This window comes from Sciurus carolinensis, chromosome 11, assembly GCF_902686445.1.
Source record: "Sciurus carolinensis chromosome 11, mSciCar1.2, whole genome shotgun sequence".
Lineage (NCBI taxonomy): Eukaryota > Metazoa > Chordata > Mammalia > Rodentia > Sciuridae > Sciurus > Sciurus carolinensis.
In genome coordinates, this window is record NC_062223.1 from 80,517,571 (window position 1) to 80,541,834 (window position 24,264).

The window sequence follows — 24,264 nt, forward strand, 5'->3', positions numbered from 1 at the left end:
ACATTTTGGTGCTCTTATGCTTTATCCCAATAAAGATTTCAGTACAATTTACAAGGTAATGGCAGACAACTTCATACTCATTGATTACTCACCACCCAAGCACTGTGCTATGTGTACTTTTCATATATTACCTAATTTAATCCTTTGAACTCCAGAAAATAATATCATTTCATTTTTACAGGCCAGGAAACTAAAATTCAAAGAGATTAGATAGTTTATCTAAGATCAAATAGTTGCCACTATACAGACTTTGGACTTGAACCTAAGAGTGTCTGATTCTAGGATCATTAAACTTTGCTTTACATTGTGTTGTCATCACTAATAAAATTTTAAAGCAAAAGCTATTTTTTTAGCCTACTACCAATTTCCTTAACAAATCAAGTCATGATTGTGTGTCCACTATGTGTTTAAAACTGTTTTGTTCTATTCATCATTCATCATCCATCCATCCATCCATTTGTCTACCAAATAGATATTAGGTACCTGCTTTGTCCCAGGCATTATGTTAGGTTCTAACGATATACTGGTGAGTGAAAAAGAGAGTCTCAAAACAAAAGGAGGAGCTATTAATTAAATATTCATGCACATAAATACAAACTTACAATTGTGTTAATGGTTATGATGGAGTAAGAGTCATATGCTCTGGCCAGGCACAGTGGCCCATGCTTGTAATCCCAGCAACTTGGAAGGTTGAGGCAGGAGGATCATGAGTTCAAAGCCAGTCCCAGAACTCAGTGAGACCCCTCTCAAAATAAAATATTAGGGATGTGGCTCAGTGGTTAAGTGCCCCTGGGTTTAATTCCTGGTACCAAAAAAAGTTTGTGGATTTAACAACACAAAGATCATTCCTGACCCTAACAAGGCCACTTTAGTGATATGATAGAAGGAATGAGTAATGAGCAGTAGATATTGTGGTCTTATAAAAAAAATAATAATAATTTAGTCACAACCCTGAAGAGTTTAGTTTAAGAAAGCAAAACTTATACAGAGACTACAAAAAAATAGATACACTACTACAAAGTTTTATTTATTCTTTAAACACTGTAGGAATCTAGAAAAAAGAACATTCAAAGTGGCTGAGTAACCCAGAAAAGTGTTTACACAGAAGGAAAGTCTTAAGGTCCTAAGCACAGAACTTAAAGGGACACAGAACTGAGTTTTAAAGTGCTCCATTTAGGGATATTACATGAGAGAGAGAGGGAGAGAATGTGTGTGTGGGTGTGTTGGGACGGGGTAGGGACTGAACAGAAATCAGTCTCTCCATGCTCTAGTTTTTCACTTATAAAATGGAGGAAACTAATAAGTTTCTTGGCAAAGTTGTTTCAGGATTTTGTGGCTAGCACTGTTTTATTAATACTATATGAGAGAATAGGAAATACACTCAGATAACCCTGTGTATCAAAGATGGGCATCTTGTTTACTGGTGGGACTTAACAACTTTGTTTTCTACAGGTATTTGACAGGCACAGAAAAAGCATCAGATAGCAAAGTTTAGTTTTTGGACCTAATTTGATATAAATGTATTTGTCTCATAGATTTTTATAACTATTGATATTAAATATATAACTTCAATAAATATTTTTAAAGTAAAAATATGAGCTAGGGTTGTGGCTCAGTGGCAGAGCACTTGCCTAGCATGTGCGAGGCAATGGGTTTGATTCTTAGCACCACGTATAACTAAATAAAAGTCCACTGCCGACTAAAAAAAAGTTAAAAAATAAATCAAAATATATTCTTATTTTATATTATGGCTAAATTTGTAAAGGAGAGACAGGATAAAAGAAATAAGGGGAATAATAGAAACAAGAGAGAAAAGCAAACCAGAAGAATAAAGAGCAACTAAAATTAAGATCAAAAAGAACAGAGGATAAGAAAGGCTAGAGATCAGAGACAGAGAAACGACAGGCAGATGGAGAAGAGACAGATGAGGCCAATGACAAGGGGAACTGCCTAGACCTCCTCGATTCCTTCACAGCCTTCCCTCATCATTTCTATTTATAGCCCAGACCAAAGTACTCCAATGAAGCCGCCTGCTCCTCTGCCTGATCCCAATCGCTGCCATCATCTGTTGCCCAGCCTGCTTTCTCTCCCACGAGTCTCTTAATCAGAGCTGCACTCCACAGTAGACCTGGCATTACTACACAGTGTTCTAAGCCCACTTCTCAGTCACTTAAACACAAACAAAACAAAACAAAAACCCCAACAGCACTTGCATCTGGTAAACTAAGGATACGTTGAGATAGAAACAAGTTCTTTTATAGAATACTGAAATCTTTGGGAATACTTGTCAGGAGGTGCCCTTAAAAAACAAAAACAAAAACTTTTTTGGCAGTATTGGGGATTAGGCCCAGGGTTACTTTACCATTGAGCTACACTTCTAGTTCTTTTTATTTTTTATATTAAGACAGGCACTCCGAGTTCTTTTTATTTTTTATATTGACACAGGGTCTCACTAAATTCCTGAGGCTGGACTTGAGTCTTCTGCTTCAGCCTTCCAAATCACTGGGATTATAGGCATATGCTGCGGCACCAGTCTGAAAAGCTATCATTTTGAGAGATTAAAAGAGTGATTTTTAAAAATATGCCGGAGACGAAATGAAATTAAATAAGGGGAAAACCCCAGACTCTGAGATGATGTGCCCCAGTTTATTTCATATCTCTTCTTACTGTGTGCTGAGGGCCATCTTCATTATCCCTCATGTAGAAAGGCTTGAGTGCTAGTGGATAGTTTATGACGAAGACTGGTACGTTGCCACAGTGCTTCACCAGGTACTTCTCATGTTCAGTTTGCAGATCAACACCCCACTGTAATGAGAAAAAAGGAATGATAAAAGAAGGCAGAGCTAAAATATACAATTAAGCCCCTGAAAATAACCTGTATCAGTTCAAGGGTTTCCTTTCCCTGGTCTCAGTGATGTGTGGAGCTGTCTGCTGAGGTTACACAGCTGACTAAACTAAAGAGAGATACTTGTTAACAAAAACAGCCAAAGGCCTGGAGGGATGAAAGTTGAACTCAGAGACAAACGCTGAGCTTTCTGTCCCTCTCAGGCAGCAGTACTTAGCAGGTGAATAGCACAGGCAGGAAGACAAAGTACACTTTGCAGAGGGATAAGACTGACTTCAGAACTGTAGTTTTTATTAATATTGCCTTGAGCTTCTCCCATAGTTACTGTTCCTAAGTCTCAGGAAATTAAATGACAGAAGATAATATTCCTAATATTGAGCCCAGCTTTGGCTAGACAGTCTCTCTTGGGATTTTTTTTTTTTTAATAAAAGAGTCAATTCATATCAGATGCTCTTTGATGAATATTTAATAACACTTCAATCTATTTACTCAGCAAATACTAACATGCTTATTAAATTCTAGGTATTAGATATGGTAGTAGGAAAATAGTTATAATTCCTGGCTTCATGAAGCTTCCAGGGTGCGAGATAAACTTTAAACTAAAATTACACAAAGAATTAACTGATTATAAATCAAACAAGCACAAGTTATGGTACAACTTACAAAGGCATCTGACAACTGGGAGGAGACTGGGGAGTAAAGGATATTTAAGGACAAAGGTATGACATTATTATATTCTTAACATTACCTTATTACTTCCACTTGTCTGGCAGTAACTTTTTTTTTCTTTATTCGCTTTAAATAAGAAATTTATTTAAACAATAAGATACTTGATTTGAAAGTAAAACTACCTAGGCTTTTTTTTTATTGCAATTTATTTCTAAAGACAAACTGCCCTACATGTTAACAGCTACATATAAAAAAGTTATAAACATTTTCTTGATTTTACAATGACAAATGAGAAACACTAAAATTCTCCCAACTGAACAAGGCATGTTAAGAATTTTCTTTTCTTTTGGTATTGTGGATTGAATCCAGGAGCACTCCACGACTGAGCTACATCCCCAGACCTTTCATTTTTTATTTTGAGACAGGATCTTGCTAAAATAAATAAGGCTGACCTCAAACTTTCGATTCTCCTGCCTCAGGCTCCAGAGTTGCTGGGATTACATGTGTGCACCATCATGCCTGGCTAAGTATACAAAGATTTTTATGTTGTTGTCAAAACAGTGAGAGCAAAATAACTTACTCAAATATAAAGATAAGAGCTGAATTAGCATACTAGTAATGGAAAAGGCTGATATTTTCACAGAACCAATATTCTTCCGTCCTATTTTCATTTGATGTTAATCAAAACACACGATTGTCCAGTTCCTGCACAGACACTAGTACTTTATGTACAATAAAGGAATGGGAAAGGGGAAGAAGAATAGAGAAAACAATACTTTAGTAGTCAGGACATGCTGGAATCAAATTACAATTTTCTAATTGAGAATGTATTCTTGGTCTGTAAGAACAGAGTTCTGGCAGGTTCTCTTTTTAGTAGACAACCTGTGTCTCCTGCCAGAGCACATCAGTTGTATCTCCATTCTCCATTTTCAGCCGTGAAAGTGTGTGTTTCAATGACTGCTGCTCATGAAATTGGAATTTGATCTACCTCATTGACAAAACCTGTCCACAATAGGCTTTCACCTAAATGGTTTGTGCTTCTTATCTTAAACTGCACCATGGAACCATCCTTCTCTGCCACTTTCAAATCGATGTGACTGTTATAAAGGACACTTGTCTCTAACACAGGGTCTCTCTGAACCTATATCTTTGCCAGTAGAAGAAAGGAGATCCTGCACAGAAACGGAGAATAGAATGGTGGTTGCTGGGGGTTGGGGGAAATGGACAGCTGTCAGCCAAAGGGCACAAACTTTCAGTATAAGATGAACGAGTTCTGGGGATCTAAATTACAGTGTGGGTGGTGATGGATATCTTCATTAACTTGATTGTGATCATTACATAATGCATACACATGTCAAGTCATCACCTTGCACACCTCAAATGTATACAATGTGAAGCAATTAAGTGAAAAATATAAAGAGCTATTTGGCCTGTAATTCCAGCGGCTCCGGAGTTCAAAGCCAGCCTCAGCAAGAGTGAGGCACTAAGCAATTCAGTGAGACCCTGTCTCTAAATAAAATACAAAATAGGGCTCAGGATGTGGCTTAGTGGTCGAGTGCCCCTGAATTCAATCCCAGGTGTCCCTGCCCCCCACCCAAAAGAAAGCTATTTGCAGTGGCTCAAAATTAAATCTATACAGTTCAACTGAAAAAGAAACTTGTTAATATGTTGACTAAACTTATTTCATCATACAACCTCTTTTGTTTGTTACCTTTTAACATCATTCAGAATAAATTTTGGGAGATAATGAACCACTTGATTTCCACAGTAATGCTATATGACTATTATTCTTTTTTTAGGGTTTTCATCTTTCTCAACTTGGGATACTCCTTTATAATCCTTTGTCACTGCTATTTCAAATGATAAAATTTTATTTCAAAATAATTTTTCATCTTAAGTGTTTTAGCAAGGTGCAGCAAACATCAAAGTCTATTACAGATTAACAAATACTATGTGTTGCTAATAAGAGAAATAAGATTATTTTGAAGGATTTTTTTTTTTTTTTTTTGGTACCAGGGATTTAACCCAGGTGTGCTTTACCACTGAACCACATCCCACAGCCCTTTTTATTTTTTGTTTTTGAGACATGGTCTCACTAAATTGCTTAGGGCCTTCCTAAATCGATGAGGCTGTCCTGGAACTTGCAACCCTCCTGCCTCAGTCTCCTGAGCCACTGAGATTATAGGCGTGCACCACCACACTCGGCTTTATTTTGAAGGATTTTCAATGAAGTTAGATAAGGACGAGAGGAAAACATATTAAACACACACACACACACACACACACACACACACATACACGCACACTACCTCTGGGGTGAAAGTAAAGTTCTGTGATGCTTGCTGTAAAATCTCTATGGCCTCTGTGTAAGAAATGCTGTAGGAAAACAAAAGCAGAGAAAGATTAACACGTGGCTGGAGGAATGGGTCACTGGGGGTGTGCCCTTGAAGGGTTCATCTTCTCTGTGGCCCCTTCCCCACCCCCTTTTCCCTCTCTGTGCTTCCTGGCTGTCATAATAGATCAGCACTCCTCTATCATGTCTCCTTCTGCCATGATGTTCTGCCTTGCCTTGGGCCCAGAGGAATGGACTTGGCTGACCATGGACTCAACCTCTGGAACCATGAACCAAAATAAACTTTTCCTTTTCTAAGTTGGTCTTGTTAGGTATTTTGGTCACAGCAACACAAAGCTGATGTGACACAATACCTACCTATAAAAACTAACTGGAAAGAGTTGTATTTTATAGTACAAATAAAATCCCCAAAGCTATGTTTTGAGTAATAGGTTTTATTTCTAAGATGAAAATTCTATTCAAATTAAAAGTTAATATTAAATAACAGGTAATATCTAAGGTAATAATGGTGGTGGTAATTGGTGGTGTTTGGTAGTGGTAGTAAGTAATAATAATTTAAAAATAAGTGTTTTACAGAAAAGAAAATGAAGCCTAGAGAGTTTTTGTAACTTGCCAAACATCACTCATATGAAGTAAGTACTAAACACTGATCTGCTAACTCCAAAATCTAAGTTTTCAACTGCTAAGATACTTGGAGTTTCATATGGGTTCTTCCCCTGACTACTACTTACAGCAATGTAAGTCACTTCAACTTAGTGAAAGCATGTTATTAATTTTTGTAATGTACTATACAAACATTAAAAATTAAGTATTTATACTTGTAAAATAAGGAGATTGAACTATCTTGTCTGGAGCTCTTTCCTGCTCAGATATTCTATTATTTTACTTCATCAATTACTTTATATGACCTACCAATTACACTGAGAAATATAAAAAGCAGTCAAAGTAGGAAGCAGAAAGATTTTGGTACCACTATTACTATTTCATTATCAAGTCAAAATGACTCTAAATATTCCTGTTCTACTTCTCCCACATCTTAATTTAGGGCAAAGATTCAAATTCAAGTTATAGTCTGACACTGGATTTCCTTAATGGATTTCATCAATGCTACTATTTTTCTTAATATGTATAAATATTTCTTCTTTCCAGAGACCATTTCCAATGTGCTTGTTTTAGTCAGCTATTTTGCTGCTGTAACTAAAAGTATATGCCTAGCACAGTTATAGAGGAGGAAGAGTTTATTTGAGGGATCACGGTTTCAGAGGTCTTAGTACACAGAAGGCCAGCTCCGTTCCTCGGGGCTGGAGGTGAGGCAGAACATAATGGTGGAAGGTCGAGCCAGAGGGAAGCAGCTGATGTCATCAGGAAGCAGACAGTCTCCATTCTCCAGATACAATTCCAGTCTACATTCTCCAAAATATACCCCAAAGCTATGCCTCAATTCCATTCTCCTCCAGTCACACCCTACCACTCAGTTAATCCTTATTAGGGAATTAAATCACTGATTGGGTTAAGAGTTTTACAATCAAATCACTTCTCCTCTGAACCTTCTTGCATTGTCGCACATGTGAGCTTTTGGGGTCACCTCATATCCAAACCAAAATATTGCTTTGAGAAAAGGAGAAGGAGACATTTTGATATAGCATGACACAGCATCAAACTATCTTCATATTTCAAAATTTTAAGAGAAAGCACTATTCTAAAATTGTTGAAGTAAACTGCTAAGGTAAAGAGATTAAAACTGACATTTCTTTACCTTAAACTCACAAAGACAAAAAAAGAAGAGCAAATAAAGAAGATAAGTACTCTATATATTTTCAAAAAACCTTAATACTGTAAAGGAAATGTAAAAGAATTGAATTCTACCTGTATTTCTACTGCACAGGGGATAAATTCAATTACTATACAGGTCCCTTGACACATTTTCATATAAAACAATTTTAACAGAGACTGAAGGATACACTGAATTCTATTTATGCAAAATGATACTGGTCATGTGGTCTCTACATGGATTAGATAATGAGTGGTGTACACTACATAAAGGCCAAGTTTCTTTGTTTTGCCATTTCCCTGTTTTTTTTTTTTTTTTTCCTTTTTCTTTTATTCTTCTTTACATTAAGGTAGATTCAGTTACACCTAAAATGTACAGGAACTTCAGAAACCATGCCTTGGCAGCATGAAGCAGCAAGGGTGATGATGGCAGAAGGGAGGGCACCGCCATGCAGACCGCTTCCCACTTACTGCTGATGACATTAATGGAATAATCACTGCCAGCACACCATCACCATCCCATTATGCTTACCGTGCTCACTCTTAACATTTTCACATGCATTATCTGCTTTAAGAAGTCTAAGTTAATCAGTATCTTTCCCTTCCCTCCAAATAACACAAGGACTAAGACACTTCAACTATGAAGATGCTATATGGTGTTACATGTTATTATGGTCCAGGATTTTAGTTCTAAGGTGAAGGATCCTCCCCTACTAATGATGTGAAAATATTATTTTATCATCCTGTTGTCAGTATTGTTATTAGAACTTCTTGGGGATCTAATCATCTTGTTTGTTATATCTGTGGTGGTTGCTTATGATAAGTTTTTTTCCTCCCTTGGTATTAGGTATTATAAGTAATTTGGAGGTAATTTAAAGTATACAAGAGGATATGCATAGGTTATATATAAATACCATAACCTTTCATATAAGGAACTTGAGCATCTGTGGATTTTGGTATCCATAGGGGGTCCTGGATCCAGTCTCCAGTGAAATCCTTGACAGATACCAAAAATGACTAAGTTTGAATTGTAGTACTATAACTTGTTAATTACTATGTTCATTTATCTTGGCATGATTTCTTAATTTATTTATTGATGACACACTGATTATCAACTATAAACCAGACATAAGAGCTATAAGAATAACTAGAACTTGGGTCTTGCCACAAATTTGAGGAGAGTGGGAAGCAGATATATAAACAAAAAAATTATAATTCAATGTGATAAATACAATGATAAAGTATAAATAAATTCAGAGAAAGTATAATGTCTACTTACATTAAAAAGTTGTTTTTTAGCATATGTTCTAATCTGTCCTTGGTAAGAAAAAGACAAAAATGAAAAAAATTTCAAAATGTAATTATATTCATTATGTGTAATTTAAGATACTTAAAGAGCAGCTGTGTGAGGCTTTATCCACAAAACTAATTACCTTGTGGCCAGGAGCTATGAATTTGTGACACAGTTCAACATCCTCAGGACAATTTGAGAGAACCGTCATTGCTGTGGTCTTGAAGAGTCCCTCCATAACCTAATAAAAATGACACAGAATTGCCTGAAGTGAGCAACTTACGCAAAACACCTGGTCAATCAGCAATGCGAAGAGAGAGCCTACAGAGTGGGAGAATATCTTTGCTACTCATACTTCAGATAGAGCACTAATTTCCAGAATATATAAAGAACTCAAAAAACTCTACACCAGGAATACAAATAACCCAATCAACAAATGGGCTAAGGATATGAACAGACACTTCACAGAAGAAGATCTACAAGCAATCAACATATATATGAAAAAATGTTCACCATCTTCAGTAATAAGAGAAATGCAAATCAAAACTACCCTAAGATTCCATCTCACTCCAATTAGAATGGCGATTATCAAGAATACAAGCAACAATAGGTGTTGGCGAGGACGTGGGGAAAAAGGTACACTCATACATTGCTGGTGGGGCTGCAAATTAGTGCAGCCACTCTGGAAAGCAGTGTGGAGATTCCTTAGAAAACTTGGAATGAAATCACCATTTGACCCAGCTATCCCACTCCTTGGCCTATACCCAAAAGACTTAAAATCAGCATACTACAGAGATACAGCCACATCAATGTTCATAGCTGCTCAGTTCACAATAGCCAGACTGTGGAACCAACCTAGATGTCCTTCAATTGATGAATGGATAAAGAAACTGTGGTATATATATATACAATGGAATATTACTCAGCTATAAAGAATAATAAAATTATGGCATTTGCAGGCAAATGGATGAAATTGGAGAATATCATGCTAAGTGAGATAACCCAATCTCAAAACCCAAAAGGCGAATGATCTCACTGATAAGCGGATGATGACACATAATGGGGGGTTAGAGGTGGGGCAAGAATGGAGGAAGGAGGGACTGTATAGAGGGAAAAGAGGGGTGGGAGGGGTGGGGGGAAGGAAAAAATAACAGAATGGATGAAACATCATTACCCTATGTAAATGTATGACTACGCAAATGGTGTGCTGTTACTCCATGTACAAACAGAAACAACATGTATCCCATTTGTTTACAATAAAAATAAATTAAAAACAAGACAAAACAAAACAAAACAAAACAAAACAAAAAAAAACACCTGGTCAGGGCTCTGAAGACTGCTGTCCAGGTTTTGATAACTATGAATCCATTAATCTTCTTAATCCCTGAGAGTACTATAGAAACATAGTTCAGTTTTCCAGGAAGCTCAATTTCTTTTCGAGAGGGAGAAAAAAGGAAAGGAAAAGAAGTTTGAATTTTGTGCTAACAGTCCGAATATTGATATTGAAGTGAAATATGAAATGAACAGTTTTAACTGACTGATGTTTCAACTGAATATCCATAAACTCATTTGCAGAATCAGGACAATAGTAGTACCTACTTTACAGGATTGTTGTGAGAATTAAAAGAGATAATCCATGTAGCAGACTTGGCTTAGTACCTGGCTCAGAGAAGCACACATGTGTTAATAGCTGTGAAGTATAAGAACAGAAAAGTGGTTCTGTAAATCATTGGTAAATGAAAGTAAACTTTAGAATCTGAGAGGCAATGAGATGTATCTAAACATAAATGTATAATTTTTGTTTGGTAAAGCATAAAGTAAAAATAATATGCATCGACATATAACTTAAATTAGAATACAAGAATTAAATTTACCAGGGTATCCACAGAAGCCTCATGGAAGAAATTTGTTCTTAAAAGAAAACCAGTAACTGGAATGGAAGATATTTCTAAAATCTTTTAAATCAAAACTAAAATTTTGGGGCTGGAGTTGTGGCCCAGTGGCAGAGGGCTTGCCTAGCACATGTGAGTGCCTGGGTTCGATCCTCAGCACCACATAAAAATAAATAAATAAAGGTATTGTGTCCACCTATAACTAAAAAACAAAAAAACAAAAAAAACAAAAAACTAAAATTTTGGGGGGCACAGCCCAGTGGTAGAGTACATGCTTAGCATCAGTGAGGCCATGGTTCAGGCTCTACCCAAAAACCAAAAATCCAAAAACTAAAAACTAAAAGTTCGGTTTGAGGTCAGGAGATCCCATTAGTCCTTCCAGATGTTACTCATAAGGACACACATGTTTATAAAGTATAGGGTGCCTAAAAGGGAGGGGGTCTTTTTTTCCTCTTTTGCCACATTGATATGCTTTACCCAGACTGGAAATAAAGTGGGGCACAACTGTATACAATCAGATATAGAAAAATATTTAAATATTAAGAGACAACAGTAGTGCCATTTATCATTAATCCCTTGCTAAGCTATACCATATTACTGTTTATTCTCTAAACGTCTGTTATTATGGTCATTTATGTATCCAAACAACATGTATATCTAATACAGTGAAAGAAACTGGTGAGCATGTAGGTTTCTAAAGTTCTGACAAAGTAAAATAGTAATAATAATTAATAAGAGGGATGTGAAAAAATTAGAATCCAAAACAATAATAAAGACAAAATTGAAGGTAATAAGCAGAACTTCCTGAAGGCCAAGTAATCTAAGGAGAGGAGAGGTGTTTAACTGCAGACTTAATGTAAAGAAAAGTAAAATAAGTTATTACAATAACAGAAATAGAATGTATAGAATTTAAACCAGTGGAGGAAAAGAAAGGAAAATAAAGAAAACCAGATGAAGCCAGTGGAGAGGGGAGTAGCAGTAAGAAATAACTTGATGAAAAAAGAACAATCAGATGCTATAGATTCTTTACCTTGAGCCCATGTCACCTACCAGTCCAGAAGTGAGACAAAGAAATTGATGAAGGTTCCATATTCCTCAATTACTAAATAAAGCCACATATATTGGAAGCTGGATTGGACAGTATGCCTGTACTGGCAAGGAACTGTTATGGTTTGGATGTGAGGTGTCCCCCAAAAGTTCATGTGTAAGACAATGCAAGAAGGTTTAGAGGAGAAATGATTGGGTTATGATAGCTTTAGTCCAATCATTGAATTAAACCCCTGATGGGATTAACTGAGTGATAACTGAAGGCAGGGAAGGTATGACTGGAGGAGGTGAGTCATTGGGGATATGCCTTTGGGGTATATATTTGGCAACTGGTGAGAGGAGTCTCTCTCTCTGCCTCCTGATCACCATATGATGTACTTCCCTCTTCTACCCTCATCTGCCATGATGTTCGGCCTCACCTCCAGGACTGAGGAATGGAGCCTGCTGTCTATGGATTGAGACCTTTGAAACCATGAGTCCCCAAATAAACTTTTCCTACTCTAAGTTTGTTCTTGTCAGTTCTTTTAGTCAAAGCAGTGAAAAGGCTGACTAAAACACAATACACCTATTTATAAAATGAAGACTGATTACTGAGGTTGTTAAATTGGTGTCTTTCGTGAGCAGTAAATTCCATTTGAAGATGAGTTCACTGACTTCCCTAACCTTGACTTTTAGACTACCCTCTCTAAACGTAATTGAAGAAAACAGAAACTCAACTGAAGGGTCAATATAACTTTAAGGTGTTTTAAAATGTATTGCTCAATGGCACTGAAATGGTAATTCCTAGTTGCTTGTAACTCATGAGGGGAAATGATTCTGAGTTACAACACTCTGAGATTTAATATTTATGAGACTATTGCATCAAGACAATAATTTTCACAGAATATAATTTATAAAAGTAAAAGAGAAGTGGGGCATTACTTTTGGAGAGAGTATGCTTTTTCTTTCTATCTTCAGGGGAAAAGTTTATATTCTAATTAACTAAATCATTCAATGGTGTATGCGTTAAATATCACCAGCAGAGTACAACAATTCAAGTAGCAAACTGGTGACACCAAAACTTGAATATTCTTCTGATTTAGGTGCATAGTTATTATTAGCTTCAAGAAGATCAGTAGTAAGATTCACAAAATTAGAGAACTTCTTGTGTAATTATGTAACAAATTGTCCAAACTGGGGTACTTCTGAGAATGAAAAGTAGAAGTATTTTATTATTTTTAACTGATACATAAAAACATAAAAATTGAACATGACAATGGGATACTATGTGATTTTTCTATATATGTAAATATTGTGTAATGTTTGTATCAGGTTAAAGGTATCCATTTTCCTCAATCATTTGTTTGCGGTAAAGACATTCAACATCCTGTCTTCTAGTTTCCTAAGATATACAGTACATAATTTATGTTGTCTTTAGTCACCTTAACATGCAATACCATACCAGGCTTCTTAATTCTATCTCACTGTAACTTAGTATCCATTGGTCAACCTTTCCCCTTCCCTCCTGGTCCCTAATCTCCCTCTGGTAACCATCATCCTACTTTGAGATCAATTTTATACTCCACACATAAGGCAGATCATGCAGTATTCATCTGTTGGCTGGTTTATTTCACTTAACATAATGATCTCCATTCATGTTGTTGCAAATAACAGGATTTCATTTTTTTAAATGGCTGAATAGTATCCCATTGTATAAATGTACCACATTTTCTTTATCTACGTATTGCTTGATGGACACTTAGGTTGATTCTGTATCTTGGGAACTGTAAATGGCACTACAATAAAAAATGGAGTGCAGTCCTGCCAACAGTGTGCAAAGGTACTGTTATGGTTTGGATATGAGGTATCCCCAGAAAGTTCATATGTGAGACAATGGGGGAATATGATCAAGGTGAAATGATTAGAGTGAAATGATTAGATTATAAGAGCTGTACCTCATCAGTGAATTAATCCATTTGATGGTCTATAATTTGAATGGATTAATGGGCAGCAACTACAGGTTGGTAATGGCTGGAGGAAGTAGGTCACTGGGGATCACATTATGCTTGCCTCCTTGCACTCAAGTTCTCTGCTTCCTGGCTGCTACGAACTGAGCAGCTTTCCTCTGCCACACCCTTCATGTTCCTCTGCCACACTATCATGTTCTACCTTACCTTGGGCCCACAACTATGGAGTTAGCTGACCATGGACTGAATTTCTGAAACCATGATAAATAAAATTTTCCTCCTATAACTTGTTCCTGTTAGGTCTTTTGATCTTACTGATGAAAAGCTGACTAACACAGCTACCCTTTTCTCCACATCCTCACCAGCCCTCATCTTTAGTCTTAATTTTAATTTTTCCCCCCAGTACTGGGGACTGAACCCAGGGGCACTTTACCACTGAGCTACATCCTCAGCCCTTGCTATTTTTTATCTTGAGAAAGGGTGCACCACTGTGCCTAGCATTTTTAGTCTTTCTGAGAATACTTCTTCTTACTGGGGTGAGGTGATAGCTCATTCTGGTTTTCATTTGCATTTCCCTGATGATTTTTTCATATACCTGTTGGTCACTGTGTGTCTTCTTTTGAGAAATCTTTATTTATGTATATTGCTCATTTTTAAGTTGGGTTACTTGATTTTTTGCTACAAAGCTTTTGGAGTTCCTTTTATATTTTGGGTATTAACTCCTTGTCAAATGTATAGTTCGCAAGTATTTTCTTCCATTCTGTAGTTTGTCTCTTCACTATGTTGGTTCTTTGTTTTGCTGTGTGGAAACTTCTCAGTTTCATAAAATCCCATCTATTTTTGGTTTTATTTCCTATATTTTTGGAGTTTTGTCCAAAATATCCTTACCCATCCTGATGTTTTGAAGGTTTTCCCCTGTTCCAGTAGTTTTTATATTTAAGACTGGGGATTGAACTCAGGGCCTCGTACACGTTAGGCAAATGTTCCATACTGAGCAACACCCTAGCCTACACATTTAAGTCTTTACTCCATCTTGAGTTGAATTTTGTTAGTGGTTAGATATAGGGGTCTAGTTTCATTTTTCTGCATGTGGATATCCTATTTTCTTAGCACCACTTACTAAAGAGACTCTCTTTTCTCCAATGCGTGTTCTTAGCACCTCTGTTGAAAATCAGCTGGCCGAAGATGCATGGGGTTATTTCTCTGTGCTCAATTCTGTTTTGGTCTGTTTGTCTGCTTTTATGTCAACATCATGCTGTTTTTATTACTACTGTTTTGCAATATAGTCTAAAATCAAGAAGTGTGATACCTCCAGATTTGTTCTTTTTGCTCAAAACTGCTTTGCTTGTTTGAGATCTTTGGGGCTTCCATGAACTTTAGGATTGTTTTTTCTAGTTCTGTGAAGAATGTCATTGGTATTTTGATGAAGATTGTATTGAATGTGGAAATCACTTTGGGTTATGGACATTTTAACAACATTAATTCTTCTTCAGTGAACACGGAAGGAACATGAACATATTTTTGTGTCAATTTTTTTCATTGAATTTTTGTAATTTTTTTTTTTTTTTTTTTGTATAGGTCCTTTACCTTCTTGGTTAAATTTACTCCTAGTTATTTTATTTCTTATAGCTATTGTGAATGGGATGCCTTTCATAATTTTATTCTTAGCAATCTCATCATTGGGGTATAAATTTTAATGTTAATTTTCTATGCTGCAATTTATTGATTATTTTATCAGATCTTTTAGTCTTTTAGTAGAGTCTTTAGGTTTTTCTATATATAGAATCCTAGTATTTGCAAACAGGGATAACATGACTTTCTATTTATATGCCTTTTGTTTTTTTTCTCTTGCCTAATTGCTCTGGCTAAAACTTTCAATACTATGTCAAATAAGAGTGATGAGAGTAGACACCTTGTCTTGTTCCAGACCTAAGAAAAAAAGCTTCCAGTCTTTACCTGCTCAATATGATGTTGGTTTGTTGTATATATTATGATGTTCCTTTTGTAACTAATTTGTCCAGAGTTTTTGTCATGAAGCAATGTTGAATTTTACCAAATGCTCTGTCTACATATAGTGAGATAAACATATGATTTTTATCCTTCATTCTGTTGATGTGGTATTATACTTATTGATTTGCATATATTGAACCATTTTTGCATCCTGCGATAGATTCCACTTGATTATGATGAGTGTTCTTTTTTATATGGTTTGGGATTCAATTTGCTAACTTTTCATTCAGAATTAGGTTTTTTTTTTTTTTTTTTTTTTTTTTTTTTTTTGCGGTGCTGGGGATTGAACCCAGGGCCTTGTGCTTGCGAGGCAAGCACTCTACCAACTGAGCTATCTCCCCAGCCCTCAGAATTAGGTGTTTTTATTCAGAATTTTTGCATTCAAGTTCATTAGAGACAAGGGTTTACAGTTGTGTGTGTGTGTGTGTGTGTGTGTGTGTGTGTGTGTGTGTGTATGTGAGTGAGTGACTGGTTTCTGTATTAGGGGGTTGCCGACCCAGTAGCAAGAGTTTAGAAGAATTCATTTCAGTTTTTTTTTTTTTTTTTTTAAATAGTTTGTGAAGAACTAGTATTAGTTCTTCCTTAAAAGTTTGATAGAACTCAGCAACGAAGTCACCTGATTCTGGACTTTTCTTTGTTGGTAGACTATTATTGATTCAATCTCATTACTAGTAATTAGTCTGTTTTCTATGTCTTCATGGTTCAATTTTGGTAGCGTAAATGTGTCTAGAAATTTACCCCTTTGTTTTCCAATCAGCATCTAATGACCTTTGTATTTCTGTGGCATCAGCTGTGATGTCTTCTCTTCACCTCCAATTTTATTTACTTGGTTCTTTTATTCTTAGTCTAGCTAACGATCTGTTCATTTGCTTACCTTTTCAAAAAACCAACTCTTTCTTGAATTTTGTATTTTTTTCAAGTCTCTATTTCATGTATTTCTGCTCTAATCTTTGCTATTTCTTTCCTTTTTAAGATAGATTTGCTTTTAACTTTTTCTAGGTCCTTAAGACATCATTGTTTATTTGAAATCTTTCTATTTTGATGTAGGCACTTATTGCTATTAACTTCCCTCTCAATACTGTTCTTGCTGTATCATTTATGTTTTGGCAAATCATGTTTACATTTTCATTTGTTTTAAGATTTTTTTTTTTTTTTTTTTTTTTTGCAGTGCTGGAGATTGAACCCAGGGCCTTGTGCTTGCAAGGCAAGCACTCTACCAACTGAGCTATATCCCCAGCCCGAATTTTAAGATTTTGATTCTTCAGTGATCCACTGTTCAGCAGCGTGCTGTTAAGGTTCCATGAATTTGTATAGTTTCTGAGTTTCTTTTGTTGTTAATTTCTAGTTTTATTCAACTCAGATCAGAGAAGATACATGCTATGATTTCACTTATTTGAAGATGTTGAGACTTGTTAATTCTAGATAATGTTTCATTTGCTGAAGAAAAGAATGTCTACTCTGTTGATATTGAACAAAATGTCTTGTAAATCTTTGTTAAGTTCCTTTGATCTATAGTAAAGCTTAATTCTGTTTTTTTGTTGTTGATTTTTTGACTGGCTGTCTATTGATAAAAGAGGAATGTTGAAGTCTCCTGCTATTATTTTATTGGACACTATCTCTCCTTTTATATCTAAAATTTGTTTTATAAAATTGGATGTTCTGGCATTTGGTACACATGTTTACCACGGTTATATGTTCTTATTGAATTGATCCCTTGACTATTATATAGTGACTTTGTCTTTTTGTGGTACTAGGGACTGAATCCAAGGCCTCACGCTTGTTAGGTAAGGGCTCTACCACCACTAGGCTACATCCCCAGGCCCATAGTTTTTGTCTTTAAGACTGTTTTGTCTGATATAAGAATAGCTACTGTGACTTGCTTGTGGTTTCTGTTTGCATGGAATATGAAAAAAGAAATATTAATAATTAAGCCATTTTGTTTCTCTAGCTGTAGTAAGCTGACTACATTTTATCTTTCTAACCAATCTTAAAAATCCAGTCAGAATACAAAGAGGACTCAAAAAAGTAAACAGTGATAGGTAGCCTGACAATGAGTTGATTAAATAACAATCTGTAATGAAGGTGAATTTTCCCAGTTCCATTCTTTATTCTTCTGTCTCCTGGTTTTGATTTGGTAGTGAAATAATGAACTGACTAGGAGGCACAGGAAGCAAAACTTCTGAGCGAAGGCTGCTACATCCCACAGAACTGGGACAAGGTCCTTGTGTGTTAGCGTATACAGGAAGTCTTAGGTTGGTATTCTGCCCTTCTGTTTTCTCTTCTGGTCCTGCCCTGAAGGTAGCCCCAGTCGTGGAACACCTGGAACTCCCAGAGACCCACTTTTCAATCAGAGGCCCTGAGGGAGGAACACCCTGCTCTCTGGAAAATGTGTACATGGGATCTCCATTGTTTTTAAGCACCTTTATTCTTACTACTTTTAACTCATCAATAATGATGATCACTGTCACCTGGAAATAAATAACATGGTAGGGGACAAAAATGTGAAAGAATCTGTCTTTCACCTTGAAGCATGACACATGTTTAAGGACTGACAAATCAACACTACAATACAATATTGCTTCCAGAGGATTTTAGCAGGACCCAGAGTCCCAGAATATGACATTCAAACTATCTAGCTAGGATACAGTCTGAAATTACCAGGCAGAAAAAGAACCAGAAAAGTTTGATGAATACTCAAAAGGAAAAGACAATCCACTGATGTAAGCATACAGAACACCCAGGTGTTGGAAATAACTTGATGAAGATCCTGTTTGCTATTTTCACAATCCCAGAGTGCTGGGGACTTGAACCCGGGCCTCCAGCATGAGAGGCAGGCACTCTACAAGATGGGTTATATGGCCTGCTCTGCTGATGAAGATTTTAAAGCAGGTATAATTACCATCTTCCATAAAATAAAGGTAAACAAACATTCCTTAAATGAAGAGAGAGGACTTCTCAGGAGATTAAAAAAAAAAAGAAATGAGAAAATATGCATCTGAAATAAAAATTTCACTGAACGTGCAAAGGAGCAAAAAGAAAACAACAAAGGAAAGAATTAGTGCATTTGAAGAGAGTTTAGTCAAATTATGGAAAGAAAAATGATGGATTAAATAATGAACAGAGAACTGAAGAACTGTGGGATATTTCCAAAGGTCTCACAGGTATGTTATTGGGGCCAAGAAGATGAAAATACAAACTGACACAGAAAACATATGTGAGGAAGTAATGGTTGAAAATTCTTCCCAAATGGCTAAAGACATATTCTAGGAGCTCACTATACTATAAACAGGATAAACTCAAAGAATTAAAAGAATGAAAAGGCAAGTTACTTTCTAGGAGAACATATCTGGAAATCACACATCCAACAATATATATAAAGAATATATAAAGAATATATATATAAAGAATATATAAAGAACCCTCAAGGGCTGGGGAGATAGCTCAGTCGGTAGAGTGCTTGCCTTGCAATCACAAGGCCCTGGGTTCGATCCCCAGCACCACACAACACACACAAAAGAACCCTCAAAACAAGTGTGAAAAAAAAACAAAAACAAAAAAACAAAAACAGTTCATAGAAGACACAAACAGCTGTTTCACTGAAGAGGATTTGTAGATGGCAAATGAGTACATGAAAAGATGTCCAATATCATTAGCCAGTAGGAAAATGCAAATTAAAAACACAATGTGTTATTAACAGATACCAAGAAGAGAATAGTGAGAACACCAAATGCTGGTATGGATGTACAGAAACCAGATCTTTCATATATTGCTGGTGCAATAAATTGCTGAAAACAACTGGGTAGTTTCTTATGAAATTAAACATATGACCTAGCAATTGCACTCTTGAAAATTTATTGCAAAGACATAAAAGAATTGTATTTACACAAAAAACTATATGTGAATGTACATGAACTATACAAAGGTGTTTTATTCATAATACCCCCCAAAATGAAAATTATATATATGTATATATCCTTCAATGAATGAATGGTTAAGCAAACTATGGTAACAACATATCACAGTATACTACTCAGAAATGAAAAGAAACAAACTACTGAAGCATAAAATATCATATCTTGGATACCAAGGGTATTATACTGAATGAAGAAACAGATTCTGAATGATTGCATCTGTATAATTCCATGTAAAGGGAATTCCTGAAATAAAAAAAAATCAGAAATGGAAAATAGAATAATAGTTATTGGAGGTTAGAGATAGAGGTGGGTGGAGAGAATTAGGAGGGATTCAAAAGGGCAACAAGAGGGATCTTTGTGGTGATGAAAATGTTCTGGATCATGACTGTATTAATGTCAATATCCTTGTTATGATATTGTATTATTATTTTGTCAGACTGGTAGGAACTGAGTGAAGAGAACACAGGATGTCTCTATATCATTCCTTACAACTGCATATGAATATACAGTTGCCCAAAACTTTAACTAAAAAAAAATGACAGTGAATGAAGAAAGGTTAATCATTTGAACACATGTCTAAGACAACTGGATATCCATGTTAAAAAAAAATGAACCTTCATTAACACTTCAGAGCATTACCCAAAAGTTAACTTCAAATGGATCACACATGGAAAAATAAAACTTAAAGCAATAAAACTTTCAGAAGAAATCACAAAAGTATTGTGTGACCTTGAGGTTTTTTTTTATTGTTTGCCAGGTTGGCCTCCAACTCACAATTCTCCATGTCAGCCTCCAAAGTAGCTGGGATTATAGGCATACATCCCTGCACCTGGCTTTAAAGTATTCTGAATGATGTTAACATCAAGAGAACTGGTAAATGAATGATCATAAAAATTAAAGTCTTTTTATCTATATATGACACTGTCAAAAGAATGCAAAGACAAACCACCAGTTGGGAGAAAATATTTGCTAATCAGATATCTGAAAAAGGACTTTCATTTGGAATAAAGAATTTTCAAAACTCAACAAAAAACAAACAATCCAACAAAACATTTAGAACAAACAGTTCACCAAAGACTATAAACTAATAAAGACTATAAAGCTAATAAGCATATGAAAAGATGCTCAACTTCATAAGCATGAGGAAAATGCAAAGTAAAAGCACAAAGAGATATTGATACATTGCTATGAGAACATCTTAGAACATACACATATACACCCTGAGTCCCCAGCACACACACACCCCTGAAAATACTAAGTGCTGGTGAGGAAGTATAGAAAATGTGAAACTTTTGCATACTGCTGGTGAGAATATAAAAGTCATTTTGGAAAAATAGATTGGTTTCCTATGAAAATTAAACATTAAACACTTATCTAGCAATCTCACTCCTGGAACTTATCCAAGAAGTATGAAAACTTTATATTTATACAAAACTTGCATAAGAATATTTATAGTAACTTTGTTCATTATTTTAAAAAACTAGAACTGAATTAAATATTCTTCAACTGGTGAAAGGATAAATGAACTAGGTGAATACCTAGCAGAAAAAAGAAGCAAGATAAAAAGAGGATGGATGAATTTCATATACATTATGTTAAGTGACAAAAGACAAAGTAAAAAATCTGTATCTTATTCCATTTATATGACATTTTAGAAAAGGCAAGATTACTTAGAGGGACAACAGATCAGTGGCTGCCAGTGGGAAGAGGGTTGGAATACAAAGCAACAGCAAGCGGGAGTTGTTTTGTAATGACCAAATTGTTTTGGCGCATGCCTATAATCTCAGCTACTGGGGAGGCTACGGCAGGAGGATCACAAGTTCAAGGTTAGCCTCAGCAATGTAGTGAGACACTGTCTCAAAAATAAAGAAAAACAAAAAAGGGGGTTTCTGAGGATGTAGCTCAGTGGTAGAGTGCCCTGAGTTCAATCCCCAGCCCTGAAAAGTTTTTGTTTTGTATCTTGATTTCAGTTATAGTCATAGAGGTCTACAATGTTCCTCAAAACTTAGAGTTTTTATGTATGCAAATTTAAAAATAAATTTAATAGAATATGAGATAAGAATAACAGCAAGATCCAAGAAACAGAAAACTGGTAAATTAATATAATGGGTTCAGACGGCTGTTATGCAACCCTAAGGGAACAATGACACTGAGTCTACCTCCTCTCTAATCCCCCCACCACCATCTAAAGCTGCTGAACAAATAACTGGCAATTTTTCTGGGATTGTCTGACCTTGTTTATTAGTCCCAGACTTACGTTGGAATATTGCTGAAATGATACCAGCAAATGCAGTGTAGAAAAATGCTTCAAATAAAATGACTCTGTGCTTTTTGGTTTACGATATTTCTGGACATTAATCAACAATACTTAAAAAAACTAGCTTAAAATCCATTAGTTAAGGTATCTAGAAATTAACACAAAGATGGATAATGAATGGGAGAAAAACAATGGAATAAAGAAGTGACTCAAGACTCATTTCAAATATTAACATTAGATGTGAAATGTTCCACTTATACTTTTAAAAGAGCACAAGAATTTCAGGGACCTGACTAAATGCAAAGCCAAAAATCTGGAACTGACTGAAAAAGTATGCAACTTAACTCATCTAATTCTCAATGTTCTCACTAAAATAGTGGAAGACTTAGCATGATATTTTCCAACTTCATCCATTTAGCAGCAAATGCCATAATTTTATTCTTATTTATGGCTGAGTAATATTCCATTGTATATTTATACCACAGTTGCTTTTTTTTATTGTAAACAAATGGGATACATGTTGTTTCTCTGTTTGTACATGCAGTCAAGGCATACCATTTGTGTAATCATAAATTTACATAGGGCAATGTTGTTTGATTCATTGTTATTTTTTCCCTTCCCCCCCCCACCCCTCTTTTCCCTCTATACAGTCCTTCCTTCCTCCATTCTTACCACCCTCCTTATCCCTAACCCTAAACCTAACCCTAACCCTAATGCTAACACCTCCCACCCCCCATTACATGTCCTCATTCGCTTATCAGCAAGATCATTCGTCCTTTAGTTTTTTGAGATTGGCTTATCTTACTTAGCATGATATTCTCCAATTTCATCCATTTGCCTGCAAATGCCATAATTTTATCATTCTTCATGGCGGAGTAATATTCCATTGTATGTATATGCCACAGTTTCTTTATCCATTCATCAACTGAAGGGCATCTAGGTTGGTTCCACAATTTAGCTATTGTGAATGGAGTAGCTATGAACATTGATGTGGCTGCATCACTGTAGTATGCTGATTTTAAGTCTTTTGGGTATAAACCAAGGAGTGGGATAGATGGGTCAAATGGTGGTTTAAAACAATGGAAGACAAAAAATTTATTTTGTAACCCTGTCATATGGTAAGATATAATTATAGAGCAAAGATTAAAATCTTTTAAAGAATTCTAAAATAATTTATGCATTATCTTCATAACCTTTCCCTATGGTATCTATGTTGGGACTGTAAAGAGGTAGAAGCAGAAATGGGGAGGCAGAGGCTGCAGGTGTGGCTTAGTGGTAGAGTGCTTGCCCAGCATGTGTGAGGCACTGGGTTTGATTCTCAGCACAATAAAAAAAATAAATAAATAAAGATATGTCATCTACAACTAAAAATATTTTAAAAAAAAAGAGAAAAGAAAAGAAATGGGGAGGTAAAGTATATTCCTCTCCTTATAATGCTCTCCCTGTCTGAGTGAAAGAGGAACATAGAATCGGGTAGTGGGCTCAACGAAAGCAGCTTAGGAGTGTTCACAGGGTCTGGGAGGCTCCAACTCTAAATCACTACAATACAGCACAGGGTAATTCCACATAGGCACTACTGGTATTTTAGGCCTGATAATTCTTTTTGTGGGGAGGTAGAGCTGTGATTTATAGGTGTTGAAGAGAATCCCTGCCTTTACCTGCTGTGTGCCAACAGAAATTACTCTTCCTACCTCCTGACCTCTCCCCAGTAAGGACAACTAAAAATGTCCCAGGATCTAGAATAGTCAGTGGAAGGTGTTAAGAAAGCATGTGAGTGAACGCTACAGTGTATGGCCAGAATGCCCCTCACAGGCCCAATGCCCTATCTGGAAATGCTATTGCCAGTGGTTTATCGTTGAGTCCCTCTTCAGGAATTGTCTAGCCCAAAGGCACTGCCTTATTCAAAGTTAAGCCTCGTTCAGAGGCTGACCATGACCACTGTGGGGGAAGCACAAAGCCATCCCCTTGCTTTCTCACAGAACAGGCCAAGGCCTGTGTTAAAGCATCAAAGTTCAATTTCCCCTCTGCCCAGTGCTACTTTCCTCCTTTCCTTACAGTTGTCATTCTCAAGAGCATTCCCTAATAACCCCCCTACCAACAATCTCTGCCTTAAAATTTGTTTACTGGAACATCCAACCAAAGACAGGGTAATAAAATAATGAGTCTATTCCAATTGTGACATACATGGTATTTATGCTTTAAATGGATTTGGGTCATTTAATGGGTAAAAATACAAAGATATATAAATGAATAGAAAGGAGGGTTGATGG

At 36.0% G+C, this 24,264-nt stretch overlaps 1 protein-coding gene across 3 annotated transcripts in view; it reads right to left on the reverse strand.

Annotated features, from left to right (window-relative positions):
- Nars2 (asparaginyl-tRNA synthetase 2, mitochondrial) overlaps positions 1-24,264 on the reverse strand; it is a 145,649-nt gene that overhangs the window by 24,823 nt on the left and 96,562 nt on the right. For all 3 annotated transcript variants that reach the window (XM_047519267.1, XM_047519266.1, XM_047519268.1), the window contains 4 exons: positions 9,071-9,169; positions 8,917-8,954; positions 5,824-5,890; positions 2,668-2,805 (listed from right to left, as the gene is read on the reverse strand). In XM_047519267.1, coding sequence (XP_047375223.1) covers positions 2,668-2,805; positions 5,824-5,890; positions 8,917-8,954; positions 9,071-9,169 — 342 coding nt within the window. The remainder of the gene's footprint in view (positions 1-2,667; positions 2,806-5,823; positions 5,891-8,916; positions 8,955-9,070; positions 9,170-24,264) is intronic.